Below are 18,945 nucleotides of genomic sequence, written 5' to 3'. Positions count from 1 at the left end.
GCATCCAAATCTAGCAAACCTCAGATGAGGCATTTCATGCCCACTGGCACCTGACTAACTGCACACACACACACACACTGGGGAGAGCGATGGTGACTGAGCGTGGAGATGCATGTTCATCAGCCTTCTGGAGTCGGTGAAAAACAGATGGAGAAATGCAACACAATGACGAGTGAAGTGAAAATCTAAGGACGAGAAAGTTTATTGGTATTATTGGACGTATATTCACTGATCTCTAGTCCTCATTTTTTGTCAAGTTGCAGTTTTTTGGAATTACGGACAATGAAAGAAAAAGGAATTGAACAAATGACTGTGAAATGAAATCACGCAGATGTAAAAATATTGTATTATCATTGCTGCACATTCTGCAGTCTTCGTGGCATCTGTTCCTGGCATCCTACTCGTTGCTGCCCTCACGCTATCTTTCATCCCAGATGCCTGTGATTGACCACAGGTGTTTTCCGTGGCCAGGAAATCCACCACCGGTTATTGTTTTTACTTTTTCATCTGCTGATGTTTATGTCAATGGCAGTGAATGAGTACTTTTTGAACTAACAAAACATGGAAGGAGGAGCAGTCGCTGTTTGACTCAGAAGTGCTTCATTCAAGGCTGTAGGATCTGTATCTCTCTTTCTCTTCACAACACGCAAGAACAAACGGATACGGCTTATGATTGCGAACAAATGTCATCATCGTTTCCATCATTATGGCAACTCCCTCTATCAATATCTCAGTCACACATACCTCTCTTTGCTGTTCTGAAAAACACTAAGCACCTTACATCAGCCCTCCCCTCCCAGAAACGAATGGAAAAAATGCATTCTGAAAACAAAAGCAGTGACTGAATAATTTATGAGACACATATAATAGGATCCCACGCGTTGGTTTCTTTGGTGTGAGAGACTGCCTAGCGCCCAAAAATGAGAGGAAGGTGCCAAGAAGTCGCACGTGGATTTCTCTACAGGTAGATATGCAGGCTAGAGATATGTGGTGCCGTGTGACTCCTGGCGTCATGTTCAAGTGAAGAGAGACTTGGTTACCATTAAGATGAATTAATAAAGCCTACAAATGGCACTTTCAGATTAGTCTTGTACCAGGGGTGAAGATGGATGTGGGGTTGCTGCAATTTTAATAAAAAGATCCGCCTTGGGGAGATAATGAAGAACTACAGCAGGAGGTGGGTTGGTTGGAATCATTTTATCACATTCTAGTTGACTAATATAGAGAATATTTTTAAATAAAACAATAAATGCCTTGTCTATTACAAAAGATTCATTTTAAAGAGAGAGAATGAAGCGACTCTAAGCTTTCTCTGTTAATGTAATTCAAGCGATAAATACACTACTTATTGTCTCAAAAAGTGATAAAGCGAGCATCGCTTCTTGTGTCGTAAATAGCGCCTACCTTTATTTCAACAGTCACTGGTGGGCCTTTCCTCTGGTGGCACCTTGAATGTATGCCTGGCCTCAAATTACTGCTGCGGACTTCCTTCCATTCATCACCTTTACCCCTCAGTCACACCTCTCAAATCACGGCGAAGCTTGGCCTCAGTCTCTTCATTCACTGCTGTCGCACCTCTGCATAAATCACTCGCTTTCGTGACCAGTGAGAAGCCACAATAACACAACTGTTGTTCACAGATTATACATTGCATACACGTTCTGAGTGTACTCTTTGTATTAGAGTCAAGCCAGTAGATGAAAGGTAATGGTTCACACTCAAGTGGAAAAAATACAGATGCATTTTTCCGTACATATAGTCTATTTTTGACTTGTACTCAGGAGCCACTGTGGCTGACCTTGACTTCATTAGTCTACAGTGAGCCTAAATTAACCTGACTATACTGTATTTTTGGACTCCGTGAGTCATTGTAGTGCCTAAGGAAACGCTCAGTTCAACATCACTCTGAACCTTTTCACAAGGGAGCGTTCGCTGAGCTGCTGCTGGCTTTATACGTTTATTTAAATTGTATTTTAAATGTAAAGTTCATTTAAGGTAAGCGGAGCTTATCCCAGCTACTTGGGGGGAGAGACGGACACTCTGTACAGCCTGCCTTGCCTGGGTATCGCAGGGCACGCGAGGTGGACCCAACAATTCAAGCACACACTCGGACAGACGCTTTAGAAATGGTAATTCACCTTTGTATGTGTATGTAGGGCTGCAGCAAGCGATTATTTTGGGAGTGGATTAGTCATGTATGGGTAGAAGAACACGGATGCATGGCTCATTGTGGTGTTTTAAATAGAATAGAATTAAAATAAATATAAATAAAAAATGTATGTAAAAGGTTGTAAAGACTTTTTTAGTGTTAAATGCTGTTTTGAAACTTTAAAAACGTAATACTTGATTATAGTCGACTATATTGTCGATGTTGGCAGCCCTAAAACCATAGAACACTCACGTGTGAAATGGAGTCTAACCTACAACCTTCTAACTGTGAGGCTGCAGCAAACAAAGTGAGGTAATTCAATTTATTTACATTGAAATATACAGTCAAATGCTGTTCAGTTTTGAAGCAACACCAGTGTGATAGAAAAGAATAACAATGGAAAAACAAACAAAAGCCATGCCGTAATTATGGCCCATAATGCACTGCAACAGTATATAATAAGAGCTTGTATTGGTACAACAGCTCTGGAAGACTTCTCAAGTCTTTTTTCCTGAATTGCAAAATTTGATGTGGCTTGCTAGCACCTGCGTGGTTTGCCCACTCACTTTACCAGCAAGTTCATCTTGGAGCAATATCAAAATATGCATTGCACAAGCCCCGTCATCGTGATGTTTGTTTTTTGGTGGACGCCACGTGGGCCGGGCATCACTTGAGGTTGGCGAGGGAAGAGGCAAAAATGAGGAATGCGAATGAGAGGCTGGGAGCACTGGCAGGTGAGAACTGAAAGCTTCCTTTGTGTGTTGGTTGGCAGAAAGAACAGTGCACTTCTCTGTGACACACATATACTGTACAACATTCGGGGAGTTACGTCTGTTGCAGGATGTTTGTCAGAAAATAGGAAAAACCGTTGGCAGTTGGTGGATTCAACAGAAAAGCCCTTCTCTGGAACTCTAGATGGCTCAAAGCTGTTAGGTGTTTTTTCTTTTCCTCCTTGGGTATTTACCCTGAATGTTCTTGCCCAGCGCATGCCACTACTGTGTTTGCTAGAGACGTAAAGAATGATGCGATCTGTTCCCATCTGGTCTTACAGGTTTAACGGACTGTTTTCCAGTCAAAATTCTTATCAGTTTTCCCAACCTCTCTCAGTGGATCAGTAAAAGGTTTGGAGAGAGCTACTGCAATAACTCATGGAAAGATTATTTCCCAGAGCAAATGACTTTCTCACTTCCCTCCTGATACAACTGGTTAATTGATAAGCAAAGATGGATTCTTTATGCAAATGAAGCTTGGAGAACAAAATCATTTTGTTGAGATAACGCGCAATGGTTTATCCCGCTATCTATGAAACAGATAAAAGCTTATCACTCCTCTTCCCAAAGTCCGGATGCAGTGCGGCTCTGGACATATCTAACCCGACCCGGTCAGTTTACATTGACACAGTCGGTAGATCGATTTTGGTTTGACCACAAGTGCTGATGTCACGAAATGACACCTAGAGGGTGAGAGCTTCAGTCTGTTCCTGGGCGACAAATATTTCACGAAACGCAACGCAGGCTATCAAGAGGTGGTAGAGAAACATTGCTGAGGGGAATGTTTTGATATTCACTGAATTGGTGACAATAAAAATGCTTGTTTTTTTGGTTCATGAGAAGTAAATTGTCCTCACGCTGTTCACGTCTTTCAAATTCAGACTGACTCAATACGGGGTATTGCAGCAAGATTGAAGATTGAAATAGGTCACAAAAATAGTGAGTAATAAAAACTCAACAAAAGAACCATGTAAAAAAAATGCATTACATTTGGAAAGATGGCACTTTTGTCCCAACTACCACCATTGCGCTAGTCAGCTTTGTCAGGTCAGTTCATCAACACAGGTGACGTCAAAGACTTGATATGCCGCAGCCTCATCTCAAAATTATTCTTAATGGAATAAAGACGAAAAGCAAGCAATGCACTTTCAGTTATTTTTTTATGAAAAGCTTTAGTTTTTATTTTTATTGTTATTTCAGTTTTTTTATTTGCTTTCGTAACTTTGGTCCTGGCTGAATGTGTGACTTGGGTTCTGCGAACTTCATTCATTTTGAGGTTTCTTTGGGGATTATTCCATGAAAAACATGCAGAAAACCGTCATGTTAATGTCCGCCTCTGAGATGCGACATGTAGTAGAAACCATGGGATATTTTTTTCCTACATAAAATAAAAAGAACTTGAAACTTAAACAAATTCAGACCCATTTGTTTAAAGTTTTGAAACCCCTGCCCTCTAGCATTCATGTTGGATTGCTTCTACTGACTTGGTAGAGCCTTGGAAAAGCTTGTTGTGTACTGATCTGTGTTCTTGTTTGCTCTATTCGTCTTAGGAGGGGTCCTGCAGAAGGCATTCGCGCCAGGAACCATGAGGGAGCAAGCTGAGGGAGAGAATAAATCACCTTTCATCGCTGTGAATCTGGCCAGGCAGTGGAGGAAATGCACACAGCAGCAGCAGTCGGAGCAGCATCTGCCACAGCACAGACGGGGCAACGTTCTAATCTGAGTCGAGCGGACGGCCGATGGAGAGGGCAGAAAGAAGCTGAGCGAGGTTGAGTCAGTGTCTTGCTTCACTATCGGAGGCCGTGATGTCCGTGTTAACATGTTGTCCTCTCTTAGAGGCTCCTTGTTAGAAGGCTCGAGTTCGTCACCCGCCCCTGTGAGGCCACTGCGCTGAGGGGCAGAGGAGAAGCAAAATTGAGGACAAGAGCGGAAAAAAGGCCCCCATGCAGGCGCGTAAGAAATATGTTCTTCTGGGCTTGTGCGCGTGCTGCTGGCTGGTCCTCTTTTACTGGAGTGGAGGAGCCCAGCTGCGCCTACTCCGTCTGCTGACACGCCACCGGGGCGAGGTTGTGCGTCCCTGGCCCAACTGGACTGACCGGGCCTTCCTTCCCCGTTATGCCCACCTGAACGAACTCCAGATTGACCCGGGCACGTCGGAGTTGCCTCGCCAGCGCAGACAAGCCTGGTCAACTATTTATAAGGACAGCCACTGTCGCATGGACACATGTTTTGACTTTTCCAGGTGTCGGCGAAGAGGAAGGGATGGGTTCCGGGTGTATATATATCCTTCCGAGAAAAATGACCACATGTCGGAGAGCTACCGCAAGATCTTGACGTCCATCAGCGAGTCCCGCTACTACACGACGGACCCGCGAGAAGCTTGCCTGTTCGTGCTTGCGCTTGACACCCTTGACAGGGACCAGCTATCAGGACAGTTTGTGCCAAACGTTGATGACCGTATTCAGGGTTACCCATTATGGAATGACGGGCGCAACCACCTCATCTTCAACTTGTACTCAGGCACGTGGCCCAACTACACAGAAGACCTGGGTTTCAACATCGGCCAGGCGATCCTAGCCAAAGCCAGCCTCAACACGGAACACTTCAGACCCGGCTTTGACGTTTCCATCCCGCTGTTCTCAAAGGATCACCCGCAGAAGGGTGGTGAGCGTGGCTGGCTGGACAGGAGCACCATCCCGCCCCGAAGGAAGTACCTGCTGATGTTTAAAGGCAAGCGTTATCTCACGGGTATCGGCTCAGACACCAGAAATGCTCTCCATCACATTCACAATGGGAAGGACATTGTGTCGCTGACAACCTGTCGTCATGGGAAGGACTGGGAGAAGCACAAAGACGCCCGATGTGACCATGACAACTTGGAATATGAGAGGTAAGACTAGTGTTTCTGGTTTGATTTGCAGCATCAAGAGAGGGGGCAATTGAATCTGGAAGTTTTTGTTGAAGTCGACTGAATATTTGGATTGTGCAGCCCTTTAGCTCCTCTATAATTCAGTTGGTGTTTACTCTGCTTTTTGTTTCCATGAGTCATCATACTACAAAAGAGCGGGAATTAAGAAGAATGACGGCTTGTTTAGCTCAGAATACAAAGCGAATTTCATGTGTGTGGGTATGAATCTCCTCAGAGGTTCTATACTATTGGGTCATTTAGTTTTCTTTTATTTCAAAGTGCATGTTAAAACAACAAATTACATAGTCAGGTAGTGAAACATTTGCACTACGATCTTCAGTGCTTTGTGTTGACAACACTCCGGATTCAATTTCATTCTTGTAAATTATTCAAGCACAAATGAGGTGGCTCCATCTACGAACAGTGGTGACAGCTGAGACTTTGTTTGGTGGCACAGCTGAGATTGTGTGGTGAGATATGCGGTTGGGAAACTGAGTTGACTGACGCTTAGCACCACAGAATCACAGCAATACACTGTTTTCTTCAGTCATACATTTATTCACACGGCCAATTCATACAGTCAGTTGTCAGTAGCTATGAGCTACAGTATGTGTGATTGTTTCTGGGACCCATCATCATCTCTAAAAAAAGGAGTGATGTCATCCCAAGACTCTAAAACCAGAGAAAAATCCATAGTAAGTGCATGAATATTGTGAACAGTTCCAGTCTCTAAAGGTGCCTGAACTCTGACTGAATCTTAGTCATCCAGGAGAGACTCAGCTGCCATTCTCATCATCACAATCATAAACAACATTCGTGACCCACTTCGACACAACATCGTGCTTGTTGGAATTTACAGTCCAGATTATCCGCTCTCAATGTTTTATATGCAAACATGATCACGTCTGCTGTATATGGGGCAGCAATTATATGTTGAGGAACAATGGCAGCTTAGAACTCATCTCCTTTGTTACACTCCTACTTGGTTTCACTTAAAAACTCCCATGAATTGCTGACTGAGCTTCTTATGATAAAGTGCGGGGTAATCCGTTCCTAGACAGAAAGCGAAGCTTGATGGTGCGGAATATTCAGCAGACAATGAATTTAACTGAAAGAAAGGGTCCTGACAGACTGGGAATAATGACAGAGCTATATACTGCAGGCATTCTTATTCCATAAAACAAGACTAGACCATCAATATTTCGGCCGTGAGATAAGTTTTAAAAGTCTTTTTAAGGGTTCAGAAGTTTGCTGTTCATGATTTATTGAGGCTCTTGTCTGATTTTATGGCGGACGTGCAACAAAGTCAAGTAATATCACTGCGAGACGTTGGGAGATGAATGATTTATGAGGTAATGAAAAATTGATGAGCAAAAGTCCAAGACTCCTCTCTGTACTCTAAACGGTGGTCACGTTATGAGGGAGGCAGAGATCAAGTTTTACAAATGTGAGCTGTGGAATGATATTGAGAAGCATATTTAAAAATGTATTTTCTTCTGTTCATGCTGTGGTGAGAGAACAACAACTACGTTGATCAAAAAATCCATATCGAAACAGCGGCAGTAGGTGGCTATAAAACATTCATTTAAAAGCTGCCAAGAACCAAAGGGCTTGGGAATGCTTGGTTTCAGATGTGTCTCAATCTTTAGGTGACAACGTGCTGAAGAAGACTGGGGGCGCTTCAAAAATCGCTAAAGGAACAGATTCCTGGATAATCTCTTTTGCCATGTGGCTGTTGAAGGAGCTTCTGAACTGAAGAGGGGATTTTTCTAGCGCCTGACATGAATGTGATAAATAGGAAGCCAAAAAATATAAGGATATATCTGTTTTACAGGTGACACGCTCAGGTCAAAAATAAATAGTTGAAGCTGAAGTCTTTCATAAATGAGTGTAGGGTAGCGACGACTAGTTGACAGTGAACCGTAAACCACTATTAAATTCGTCGGGGACAGGTTCATGAATCGACTAGCCCTCACTCTCTTGGCTGTAGGCCAAAACTTGCAGGTGAAAACAACACTTTTTGAGCGCTTTAAGGTGAATAAAACAGTTGTGATGTGACAAGGCTCAATATTTTGGGAGCATGACGCTCTTTAGCCTGTGAAAATCCATATATTTCCCGCATCATACAGTATAAGATGCAGGGTTCAGACCACAAGAAAAAAAGTAATAGTTTGGTTTGTGAAATAACTTGAAATGTCGTTCAGGAACAGACAAACATGCATCTCTTATTTGACTGAAACATTGACTAGTTCTGTCTGTTGGGGATGTTGTTTTCCTCTTTCATTCAATAAAAATGTGAAAAATGTATATGAAATGAAACTACACTCTGTTGGTGAGAGTCGACCGTTGGCGGTTCTGATTCAACCTCAGCGTTGTTTACATTGGGTCGGCGAAAGGATGGAACTGCTCAGTATTGTATGAATGAGCTCATTTATTCCACACAGCCTGCTACTCATTCACCCGGGTGGGCTGGAGTTGAGGGGGGGTGTAGGGAGGGGTCTGAGAGGAGGACAGTGAGGGAGGTGTTGCTCTTTAGTTGTACATATGGGTGCAGGGACATCTCTCAGGGTGTTAAGGGTGTGAATGGGGGAGGCGATGTGCGAGACAGCTGCTGTTTGTAAGGGAAAGCTTGGACTCTTTTGTGCAGAGACTGGAAATTGGGAGCGTGAATGCGCGAAGGAAGCTGACGCTGTGTCTTTCACCGTTAAAGTCATGAAAAAATAAGATTAATGAGAAGAAACTTTTTGAGCATGTGAGGCATTGTGTGTTTAACCCCAGTGCACTGACCAAGATGTGCATGTTCAAATTACTCGCGAGTCAACACTGGGTATTGAGGAAGGATTCGAACAATTGTTTTACTGCAGATTCAAGAACAACTTGTCCTGGTTGGGTACTTTAGTTCAACTCATTACGCCTGAGGCGACCATCAAGGGGGGCCTGGGAATGTGACATTCTGTCTCCCAAAAACGTTCCCATGAAGAAAAAAAAAAGCATCCTTTCCTCTCCATTTTTCTGTTCTGTTTTTCTATTTTCAGAAATGGATGCGCTCAAAAACTTGTCAAACCGTTGTAGTACCCATGGAGTTATAACGCAAAAGGAGGAATAATGTACACACGCATACATGCTACAGTGAGATAACAAAACATTATTTAGTCATGGCTTTTGGGGGTGTTTGAGAGGCGGAGCCATGACATCGTTGTTTTACAAGTAAAATTTGCTTTCATCGTAGAGCTGAAGTTATGAAACAGGTGTTTCAAATTGATCAACTCTGTATGAGGTTTCCAGAAGTGTTGTGAGTGAGAATGTTGATGTGGGCGTTAAGGGTTTTCTGCAGATACAACCAACACATGAGGCCTCAAGAACTCAAGTGGGAGTTGGTGAATATATTCAGAACTTGTATTGTGCGGGGTTATTAACGGTATTAAAATGTGAAAAAAAACAAACACTATAATAGTTCATAACTCGACAGTAAGCATGGCTTCCGTGAGCAGACATCAGGTGGGTTCTCCATGCTGCTTGTCTAGGTTGAAGGGCCTCCACTGGACGACACTGCATCCTGACACTTGCCTCAGGCAGTTCTGTCAATGGAAAAAAAAGTGCTCGATCAGCTGCTAACATTAGGTCTTGAACACTAGAGTTGAGGTGTGAGATGGCTGTCATCTTTCCAGTTCCACTCAGAAGACGAGACGCAGAATGACTGAGTGATAGCTGGGGTGCTGTAGTTAGTACAAACTGGTATCCTACAAGGATAGTGGCAGTCGAGTGAATGAACAGCAGTATTTATCAGGGTATGTTTTCTGGTTTGCTGGAGTTGAACAGTACGCCAGTTGGCTGTCTAGTGAAATGTCTTCACTATTTTTAACAGATTTATTGCTTCTGATTTGCTAATATCTGTTTTTTAGCTGCTCCCCAATGACGTAGGTGTGTCATTTATTATTATTATTATTATTATTATTATTAAGTGATATTATAAAGTAATGATAAACACAAAAACCTTCCTTTTTTAAGATTGAATTTCCTATTCTATTGTTAATATTTTTCACATGATGCACATGATGATCCCTTCGTGTCACAGGTTCCGTCCAAAACAGACAACACTGTTCTATTTCAGTGTGACTCTGACTGGGATTTGCTATTGGTAAAACCTTTGGTAAGTAAAAACAGTCGCTGCCCGACCAGCAGTAGAGGCTCCACCCACTCTTCTATGAGAGGGAGCCCCACCTATAACTGACCTGCAATGTGAACGTAGCCTTAAATGTATTATTTAATTTTTAGCTACTCCCCAATGACATAGGTGTGTCATTTATTATAATTATAATTATTATTATTGTTATTATTATTATTATTATTATTATTATTAATGATACTAATAATAGTAATAATAAATTTTAAGTGATTTTATAAAGTAATGCTAAACAAAAACCTTCCTTTTTTAAGATTGAATTTCCTATTTTATTATTAATATTTTTCATGATTATTATTTAGCTCTTGCCGGACAATAAATGTGAACAGGAATCCGATCACCCACTCTTCGGTCTCTCCGTGTGTCTCGGTGTGTTTGTGTGTCACGGTCACTTAGGCTATTAAAGGGTGCCACAGGGTGAACGAGCGCATGCATCTGGTGCAAGAGCAGATTAGCCTGGAGGGACCCGGACAAGGCAGCAGGGAGCGAAGCCGGATCGGGGCTGATGGATAAAGAGACACGAGGTTTTAGAAAGCAGAGAATAAAGACAGGATGGGGCTCAGTGACACAGGTTAACGTTGTTTATTCTCCATCTAGTGGATATGAGCTTTAATAACGGGTGAATTAGTACCTTTAGATTTTGAAGTAAAGGGCCTGAGCTTTCCCTTAAACATCTTTAAATTTATAAATCTAGCTGCTGTGTAGTGGTTGGATCGATTTCAATAACAAAAGAAAACTTGTCCAATAATGATAGAAGATCATCTGGCAAACTTCCAGCACATCAAACATATCTACTGCCTGACTTCGCTCCTCTCTCAGGTGGAAAAATCTGGTTGTGCTTCATCCTCTCGCTGCTACCTGACGCTACACGCTGGGAAACCGGGAGCATTAAAAAATCATTATCTCAATCAACAGAAGCTTCTCCTCCCGCTCCATCATTACTCCGAATTGTCCACAGACCACACATTACCTCGGGCGATGCATCACAGCAAAACCTGTGGATTAGAGCGCAGCCGTGGAAGGAAACGCCCCAGTATTGAGCAACACATTATATCAGATTGACTGGCGAGTTGAAAAAGCAGCTGGATGAAAGGCCTCGACGCTCAATGCTGCCTTTGTTTCTCCTCCCTTTTATTAGTTAGACCTTGATCGTATCCTTCTGCCCGCGAGATAATTCAGTGACAAAATATTACTTTCAAACACCTCAGCTGCGTTTTTAGCTCGATTCATATCATTACATTCCTCAGATTTGCTGATAATTGTAGCCAAACAAAAACATATTCAAGTCTCTCACAAGAGAGCGGTGTATACTGCAGGTGTGTGTTTGTGTGTCAGCAGGCCTGTTGCAGTTTTGCATTTGTGTTAAACACATGCGTTCAGGTGGTGAGTGCGACACACTCGCAGGTACGTACATGTCTAAGCCTGATTATGTAAATGTGTTTCTTTTGTGTTTAACTCTTAGTCCTGTGGTGATGACAGAATAGGCATCTGTGGAGGAGAGTTTAATGTCCAATACAGTTATATTTAGAGCGTGTGCGGCGATATTTCTGCCTGCTTAGGTTTGTAAGCCTGTGTGTGTTTGCTTATGCTTCATGAATATATTCATTGTTTTATGGTACGCGTGCTGACACGTCACAATTTTTAGTGTGTTGGCTTTAGTGAGTTTGTGTGTTTCAAGTCACTGTCAGTCAAACACTTTGCCGCCCCCCCTCTTTGACAACAGTCCATAGCCCATTGGACAAGTCGTCATGACCCCTGAATACCTGCATTAACACTACACACTTAAACAAATGTTAACACATTAACACATTAAAACAATGACAAAAATAAAAGTAGAATTGCTGAACTCTTACATTTGAAAATAATTGCATTTATTATATAAAATATTATCAAAAAATACATTATTAATGTAGTGAAGCCATGAATTACCATGATACATTAATACATTAATTAATATAAAAGAAATTGGGTGAACTCACAAAATGAAGAAAATATGTATGAAAATATGCTTTAATAAAATAAAAGTGATTAAAATTATAATGGTACATGTGTAATAAATAGTCACACGATGGATTGTGTGTTATTAGTTATATATGAAATCAATATTTGAAATAAAAAGAAAAGTCAACTGCTAATATGAATTTCACAAGCTCATATAATAAAAAAAACACGAAATCAGTCAAAACTTAAATAAAAAAATAATGAAATGAAAGCAACCTGACACAATATTAATAAATAATAGTTGTAGTTAGCGCATCAAGTTTTTTGTCTGTATTTTTCTGCGTTATTTTCTCATCTATATTTAAAAGGAAAAAAAAGTACAATTTTAATATTATACAATGCATAAAATATGATGGAAATCAAAATTTAAAAAATGAAAAAGTGATAAAATATTGATTGTGCATCATCGTTTTGTGTGTTTTTAATGAACAGAAGGTGAAGCAAAAGAAAAAATGTTTCAACTAAAATTTTTGTGTGTGTCTGTCATATTCTGAGCAATTATTTTCTGTCCCCTTTTAGAGTTCGTCTGTAAAAATCAGAGTTGGTTAAACAGCAGTGCAGGATTCTCGAGACCCAATGGCTGAAGGAGCAGAAACAGAAAAAAAAAAGGGAAGTGAAGTCATTTGAAAAGACTGAGCGATACCTAAAGCATCTTAAAGAAGTGTGAAAGAGCAGGAGCGAGAGAGACAGAGGGGGAATTAGAGGAGTGGGGGCAGTTAAAGCCAAGGCAAGAGCTCTGCAGCAGCTAATGGCCTAGTTTCCCCCTCACTTTAGAGAATTCCCAAAGAAAAGGGGGAGAGAAATGTGCATTGTACAGTGAATGTAAATGAGTGTGGGGCAGAAACGAAGGGGTCGGAAGATAGATGGTGACATTTGGGAGATACAGACAGAAGCAGGGGAACACAGAGTCCTTCACCCAGCCAGCAGAAAAGGGAACACGCACCAAAAAAAAAAAATCTTAAACAAAGCTGATGTGTTTTAGTTTCTCACAAACAAGGGGAATGTTGTGAGATTTTAGTGACAATGAGCTGAAAACGCAGTGTCTGCATCTGCACATGAGAGTGAGATTTTGGCAGAGAAATGCTGCAGCCACTGTAATTAGGGACTGTGAAATTGTACCTCTCCACAATGCTGTGGTCTGTGTGTGTATGTGTGTGTGTTGGGTTTGGCTTCATCTGTCGTCTCTGTTGAGAATAGCTGGTTATGCCACTCGTCCTGGCGTTCACAAACATGAGATGTTTCAAGGTCTTCTTAAAAATCCACTCCAAGTCCTTATGACAGGGGTCAGTTTTCATCTTTTCACCAGGTCGGGGGGGTAACAGTTATAATCGGGGTGTACAGCGGTATGTAGCGGGGTGAGCCCGAGCTGTAGTGAAGAGTCAAGACGAGTTAAAAAGTATGAGCTCGTCCCTTTTTTGAGGGAGTGAGATCAGTGTGGTGGGCACATGATGATCCCTTCGTGTCACAGGTTCCGTCCAAAACAGACAACCACTGTTCTATTTCAGCGTGTCTCGGCCTCTGACTGGGATTTGCTATTGGTGAAACCTTTGGTAAGTAAAAACAGTCGCTGCCCGACCAGCAGTAGAGGCAGTAGAGAACACACTCCTCTCTAAGAGGGAGCCCCACCTATAACTCGATCTCCAGTTTTCCACTAGGCAAGACGGGTCAGTGGCCAATGAGGCATCACCCGCTTCATAGAACAGGTGTTACTGGTTCTGGTAACCCTGTGTTTTATTGCTGTCTCGCTGGTTGATGACGTGTAGGTTGGACGAATGCAGTGTGGTTGTTCATACTGCATCGGATCGGATACATATCCGATTTAGATCCACATACGAAAGAGGCCTGGGTCGGATTTGAAACAGTGGGAATTGTACTCTTCACATTGACTTAAAACATTCGGATACATATCACATTAGAGCAAAAAAATTGGAATTGACCTGCAATGTGAACGTAGCCTTAAATGTTTTATTTTTATTTATTGCACAACGTATTTAAAAATATTTTCGGTGAATGTTTATTGTCTGAAAATATTCAGCTTTTGGACTCTGTGACTGTTAAAAAAAACACAATAACCGAGGCAATGCTACAGTAGCCAAGGAGGTTAGAGAGTTATTTTTACCTGAAAACCGAAATTCAGACTTGGGGGGAAAAGGTGAAACGGAAAAAACAGAAAATCCAACAAAAATATGAGTAGTGGGAGAAGTAGATGCATTGTTGCCTCTTAAAAATGGATTGACTGCAGCTGAGTTGCAACAAAACACTCTGTGTGAAGAAGAAAGGGACAGAGCCGCATGTACTTTCTCAGAAGGCTGGCGTCCTTCAACATCTGCAAGAAGCTGCTACAGATCTTCTACCAGTCTGTGGTAGCGAGCACCCTCATGTATGCAGTAGTGTGCTGGGGGAGCAGCTTGAAGAAGAAGGATGCTGCACGCCTGGACAAACTGGTGAGGAAGGCAGGCTCTGTTGTTGGCACAGAGCTGGACAGCCTAACATCAGTGGCAGAGAGACGGGCATTGAACAGGTTTCTGTCCATCATTGACAATCCCAGTCATCCTCTGCACAACACCATCTCCAGACAGAGGAGTAGTTTCAGCGACAGACTGCTGTCATTGTCCTGCTCCACAGACAGACTGAGGAGATCGTTCCTCCCTCACGCCATTCGGCTCTTCAACATCTCTCGGGAAGGACGATAAAATGGACAAATACACTCTAGACTCACTACACACTCACACCAAAGACACACGTGCACTTTAGTTCGTGACACACACATATTCACATGCTGAACTGTTGTTATTTATTTTAATTTTATTTTAATTTTAATTTCCTATCTCATTGTAGCATTGTTTTTTTTTTTTTTACTTGCTCTTATGTTTCCACCTGTCATGCTGCTGGAAATGGGAATTTCTCTTCAGAGATCAATAAAGTATCTATCTATCTATCTATCTATCTATCTAAACATCCAGGATCTTAATCTTACAAAACAACAAAATAAGATAGAAAAAACATCATAATCTTACTTAACCTTCTTCATTAATAATCCTTTTCCCCTGGTTTTCTTTATTTTTTATTTTTATTGGTTTATTTTATTATTGATAAACATGGCACCTTTCAGAAAGAATGCGTCCACCTACGCTGTACGTTCTTTACAGTGTTCTGACACATTTCGCTCGGGAGCTTCGTGGACCTTTTCTGCCATTTGATCTCCAGTAACTCATCTTTTGAATCCCTTACCCCGCTGTAAACGGCACTGCTGACCTTTGTTTGAGTCGGCCTCGCCTTCCCTCGCCCACCGTTCTGTCACTGCTGAGCACATCAGTCAAGGAGAATCCAGAGAAGTGTCGTCTTGTATGCTGCGTCTCTGCACGTGTTACTAAAGCTTTTGCCGGGTAATTAAACTCATAATACTTGATAAAATCAGGGCTCTTAAAAAGTGACGAGGTCAGCATGGAGAATGAAGAAATTAGTCGTAACTAAAGACCGTTTTTATACAGGGATTTTTTTTTTTTTTTGAGTGAAGAATGGAGCCGTTTCTGGCAGCGAGGAAATCGGCTTTTCTTAAGAGGTGCTTTATAAAAACTGCTAGCGCTCACAGAAATAGTTCAAAACGGCACATTTGTTTTAATGCGGCTTTTTCGGTTCTTGCATTCTTTATTTAACAGGTTCGTGGGGCATTTGTCGCGCACCTCAACGGTCTCACATCTGGATTAGAGTCGGTGGCTTTGTCACAGGCACAAGTCTGGCCTCATGACTGAGTTCAAACCACGGCTCCAAAATCCATAGCCGGAACAGGAAGTTAAGAAAGTCACAAAATCAATTTTAAATCATCTTTAACTCGTGATGTCTTTGGCTCCGGCGTCGGCCTAAAGACAAATCGTTTGTTGGCAGGGAGAACGGGGCTCTTCCTGGCTTCTTATCAAACATTCTTGAGCTCTGAAGAGTGTTTGTGCTCAAAAAAACTACCGTTCACTGCCTCTGTGAGGTCAAAGTGTTAAGTACAAAACGGGGATGTTAAAGTAAGCCACAATGATTTGACAAGTTGAGAAAAATGTCATGTTATTTTAGAATTATTCTTCAGAGAAAGCCAGTTATCTATTGGCTCTTTCTTTTAACCTTTTTTTGGAAGACAAATAAATAGTGTAAATGCTCTTTTGTTTTCAGTGGAATTTGTTCTACGACGAAACTGCTTCCATCCTTGTCACTGGATGAAAGTGGACGCAGCTGCGGCATCACAGAAGGCCAAATCTGCCCTCGAGCACAAGGACATTGTGGGCCTTGTGCAAGAAAGGAAAGAGGCTTCGGACTAGGAAAACCATAAATTCTGGCACAGTGCAACTCTAGTTCAGTGGTGTGGTCAAGGAGACGTGCTGGCAAGACCAGGCCTGGTCAAGTCCCATGGACAGCTAGGACTGGATCTGCTGGCGAGACTTGGAACTATATCTATCTTTCATGCCCAACGCAGATTCATTCCTAAGGCGTCACATATCGACTAGCATTAAGTGGAGTTTGGTGTCTAGAGTGACGTAGGAGTCAGCATTCCCCATTACATGTTGATACATAGTCTCTTCAATGCCATCACGTTTCCTCTTGCGTGCCGCTTAAAAACAATGGTCGGGTTAGGGACATATTGGACAATCATAGCCACTCTGTTTTTTTTTCATGTGACGTGCTGTTTACAACGTAAACACTATAAACTGCCTCTGGAGAGGAAACGTGCTTCAACTGAAAGTCTTCTGTGTCAGGCTGCTGAGTTCTGCCTCGCTCTCGGTCCCAAAAGTCCACTTGACAATAGATGATGTTTGATGCCTGAGGAGTGCCACACACTATGTCTGACCATCTCCTCAGAATCTCAGCCAGTGACATAGAAGAGTTGCCATGGCCTCTCTGGCTACCCCCAGGTAGCATAACCCACATATTGGTTGGGCACAAACCAAGCCTGACATAAGACAATGCACCTGGGGGCACAGCTGTTTGCCTAGGTGTTTTGCTGCTACACTGGAGAGAAAATGCCTTTGTCAATGCCTTTCCTGCACTGTCCTCTTTTTCTTCCTTGTATTTTTAAAAACACTCTCCATAATTACTCATCTGCACCTGCAATATTTATCAAGTGAGGCAGTTCATTGTGTATGTGTCACATAAATACTTTTCATTGCAAATGCTGGGCTGCTGCCAGACATTTTATTTGTGGTCTATGAGGGCAATTCGTCTGAGCGTAGACGGAGGAATCGGCATCAGACGTTAAAGTTCCTTAAGATCTTCTGAATGATGTCTGAAATGAGAAAAACAGCTGCACAGCACAGTTCCTGGCGGACAAATAGGACACACCCTGGATTTGAAGGTCTTCGGTGTGATCCCTCGGTTCAAAACAACAGTGTCCGTGAGAAATTATGGAGGGCGGGTGTGGAACACTTTCAGTGGGACAATAGAGACTTCCTGCAAAAGCTTTCTTTTTTTGTGATGCCTGAAACTAACTGCAGCTCATGACCTCGTGGTAGAACTTGGTATCGAACCAGCTAGTGTTGGGAGAAAATATTAGGACCATGGATTGAATTCTTTTAGACTTTACTAGTGATAGGTCGATGAGGTACCGTGAAACACTATTGCGGTTTTTCAGACGCCGAAATGGTGGTCTTGGGTTTGAAATGATCTGAGGTTTCGTTGCATTGTCCAAGTCCACAAACATTTTACAACAGACAGTGTCATCTGGTGGCCTCTGAAAATGAAACCTCATCAACCCGTCACTACTGTGTCATGAAACCTCATCTACCCATCACTAGACTGTGGTGTCACTGTGGAACTCCACCATGGTACCATGTAGTGAGTCCTATCACAGCTACTGGAAGGAGCGGAGTAGGCTAGGCCAAAGGGATTGTGCTGGACGCCATGACACAGGACTGAATGTTGAGGCATTGCTGTTGACTTCACTCTCACGTTTCAACTTCCTAGCATCAAAGAAAAGGTTCAGGAGTCTCCAGGCCGGTTGTACAAGACTCAAGGTTTCCACCATGTTTTGAGGAAACTGTAGCCCCAGCCCCTGTGAAATATATATATATATATATATATATATATATATATATATATATATATATATATATATATATATATAAATGCAGCCAGTCAACAAGTGACAGATACTTGTCCATGATGTGTTGTGTTATCCGTTGGTTTGGATGTTTCCACTTTGTTTTCATATTTTTGACCACACGGCATTTCATCTTTTAAAAGAGATTTGTGTTCTGATGGCCTTGATAGTTTATATGTATACGAGACCTTGAAACTGCTGTTTGCCTCCATACCCTCAGAGGAATATGTCTGTGTCTTTCATGTCCCTATAATACAGGGAAAATCTGTATTTATAAACAGGAGAAGATGAAGCGTTGAGGAGCGGGTTCATCCTACAGCTTTAGGTTTTTTTAAAGCTTCCTTTGGTGTTCACAATTGTCTTGTTATTGTCTCATCTGACCGCTACACATTCAGTCTCATGTGGAAAACGCTGCCAGTGTGTTTTTCTTTGTTAAAATTTCAACCTGCCAGAGAGACGTGCAGGAGAGCGCCAGCTTTTCAGACATTGTGTGAAGGACAGAGAAATCTTGGCTCTGGGCTGCCAGTTTCTTGACAGGTACTTTCATCATTTCAAAGACTTCCTCAATTGTGTTCGCGATGCTGGAGGTCAGAACGAAATCACAAGTTATTTTCAGTCTCTGGGGATATAAATGATCAATCGCTGGAAATTCCAGAGCAACTATCAGCGTCTCCATCATGAACAGTTGTCTAGTCTGTCAAATGCTCAACTGGTTTCTGAAGAAGGCCGTTTTGCCTCGAGGTCCCGCCACTAGTATAGATGTCGTCCTAATGGGGGCCCATTCAGTGGCCTAATCGGACCCTTTATCAACGCCGGCTAACACCAACCCGATCATAGCAGGAAGAGCCTCTGGCA

General features: G+C 42.2%; 1 protein-coding gene across 1 annotated transcript in view; it reads left to right on the top strand.

The window, feature by feature from the left end:
- The window catches only part of ext1c (exostoses (multiple) 1c), an 86,020-nt gene that overhangs the window by 11,774 nt on the left and 55,301 nt on the right, over positions 1 to 18,945 (top strand). The window contains exon 2 of the mRNA XM_053864100.1: positions 4,470 to 5,809. Within this exon, the coding sequence (XP_053720075.1) occupies positions 4,863 to 5,809 (947 nt within the window). The 5' untranslated portion in view covers positions 4,470 to 4,862. The remainder of the gene's footprint in view (positions 1 to 4,469; positions 5,810 to 18,945) is intronic.

Source organism: Synchiropus splendidus, chromosome 4 (assembly GCF_027744825.2).
Source record: "Synchiropus splendidus isolate RoL2022-P1 chromosome 4, RoL_Sspl_1.0, whole genome shotgun sequence".
Classification (NCBI taxonomy): Eukaryota; Metazoa; Chordata; class Actinopteri; order Syngnathiformes; family Callionymidae; genus Synchiropus; species Synchiropus splendidus.
Note: the sequence above shows the minus strand (reverse complement) of the source record. Positions and strands in the feature narration are given on the sequence as shown.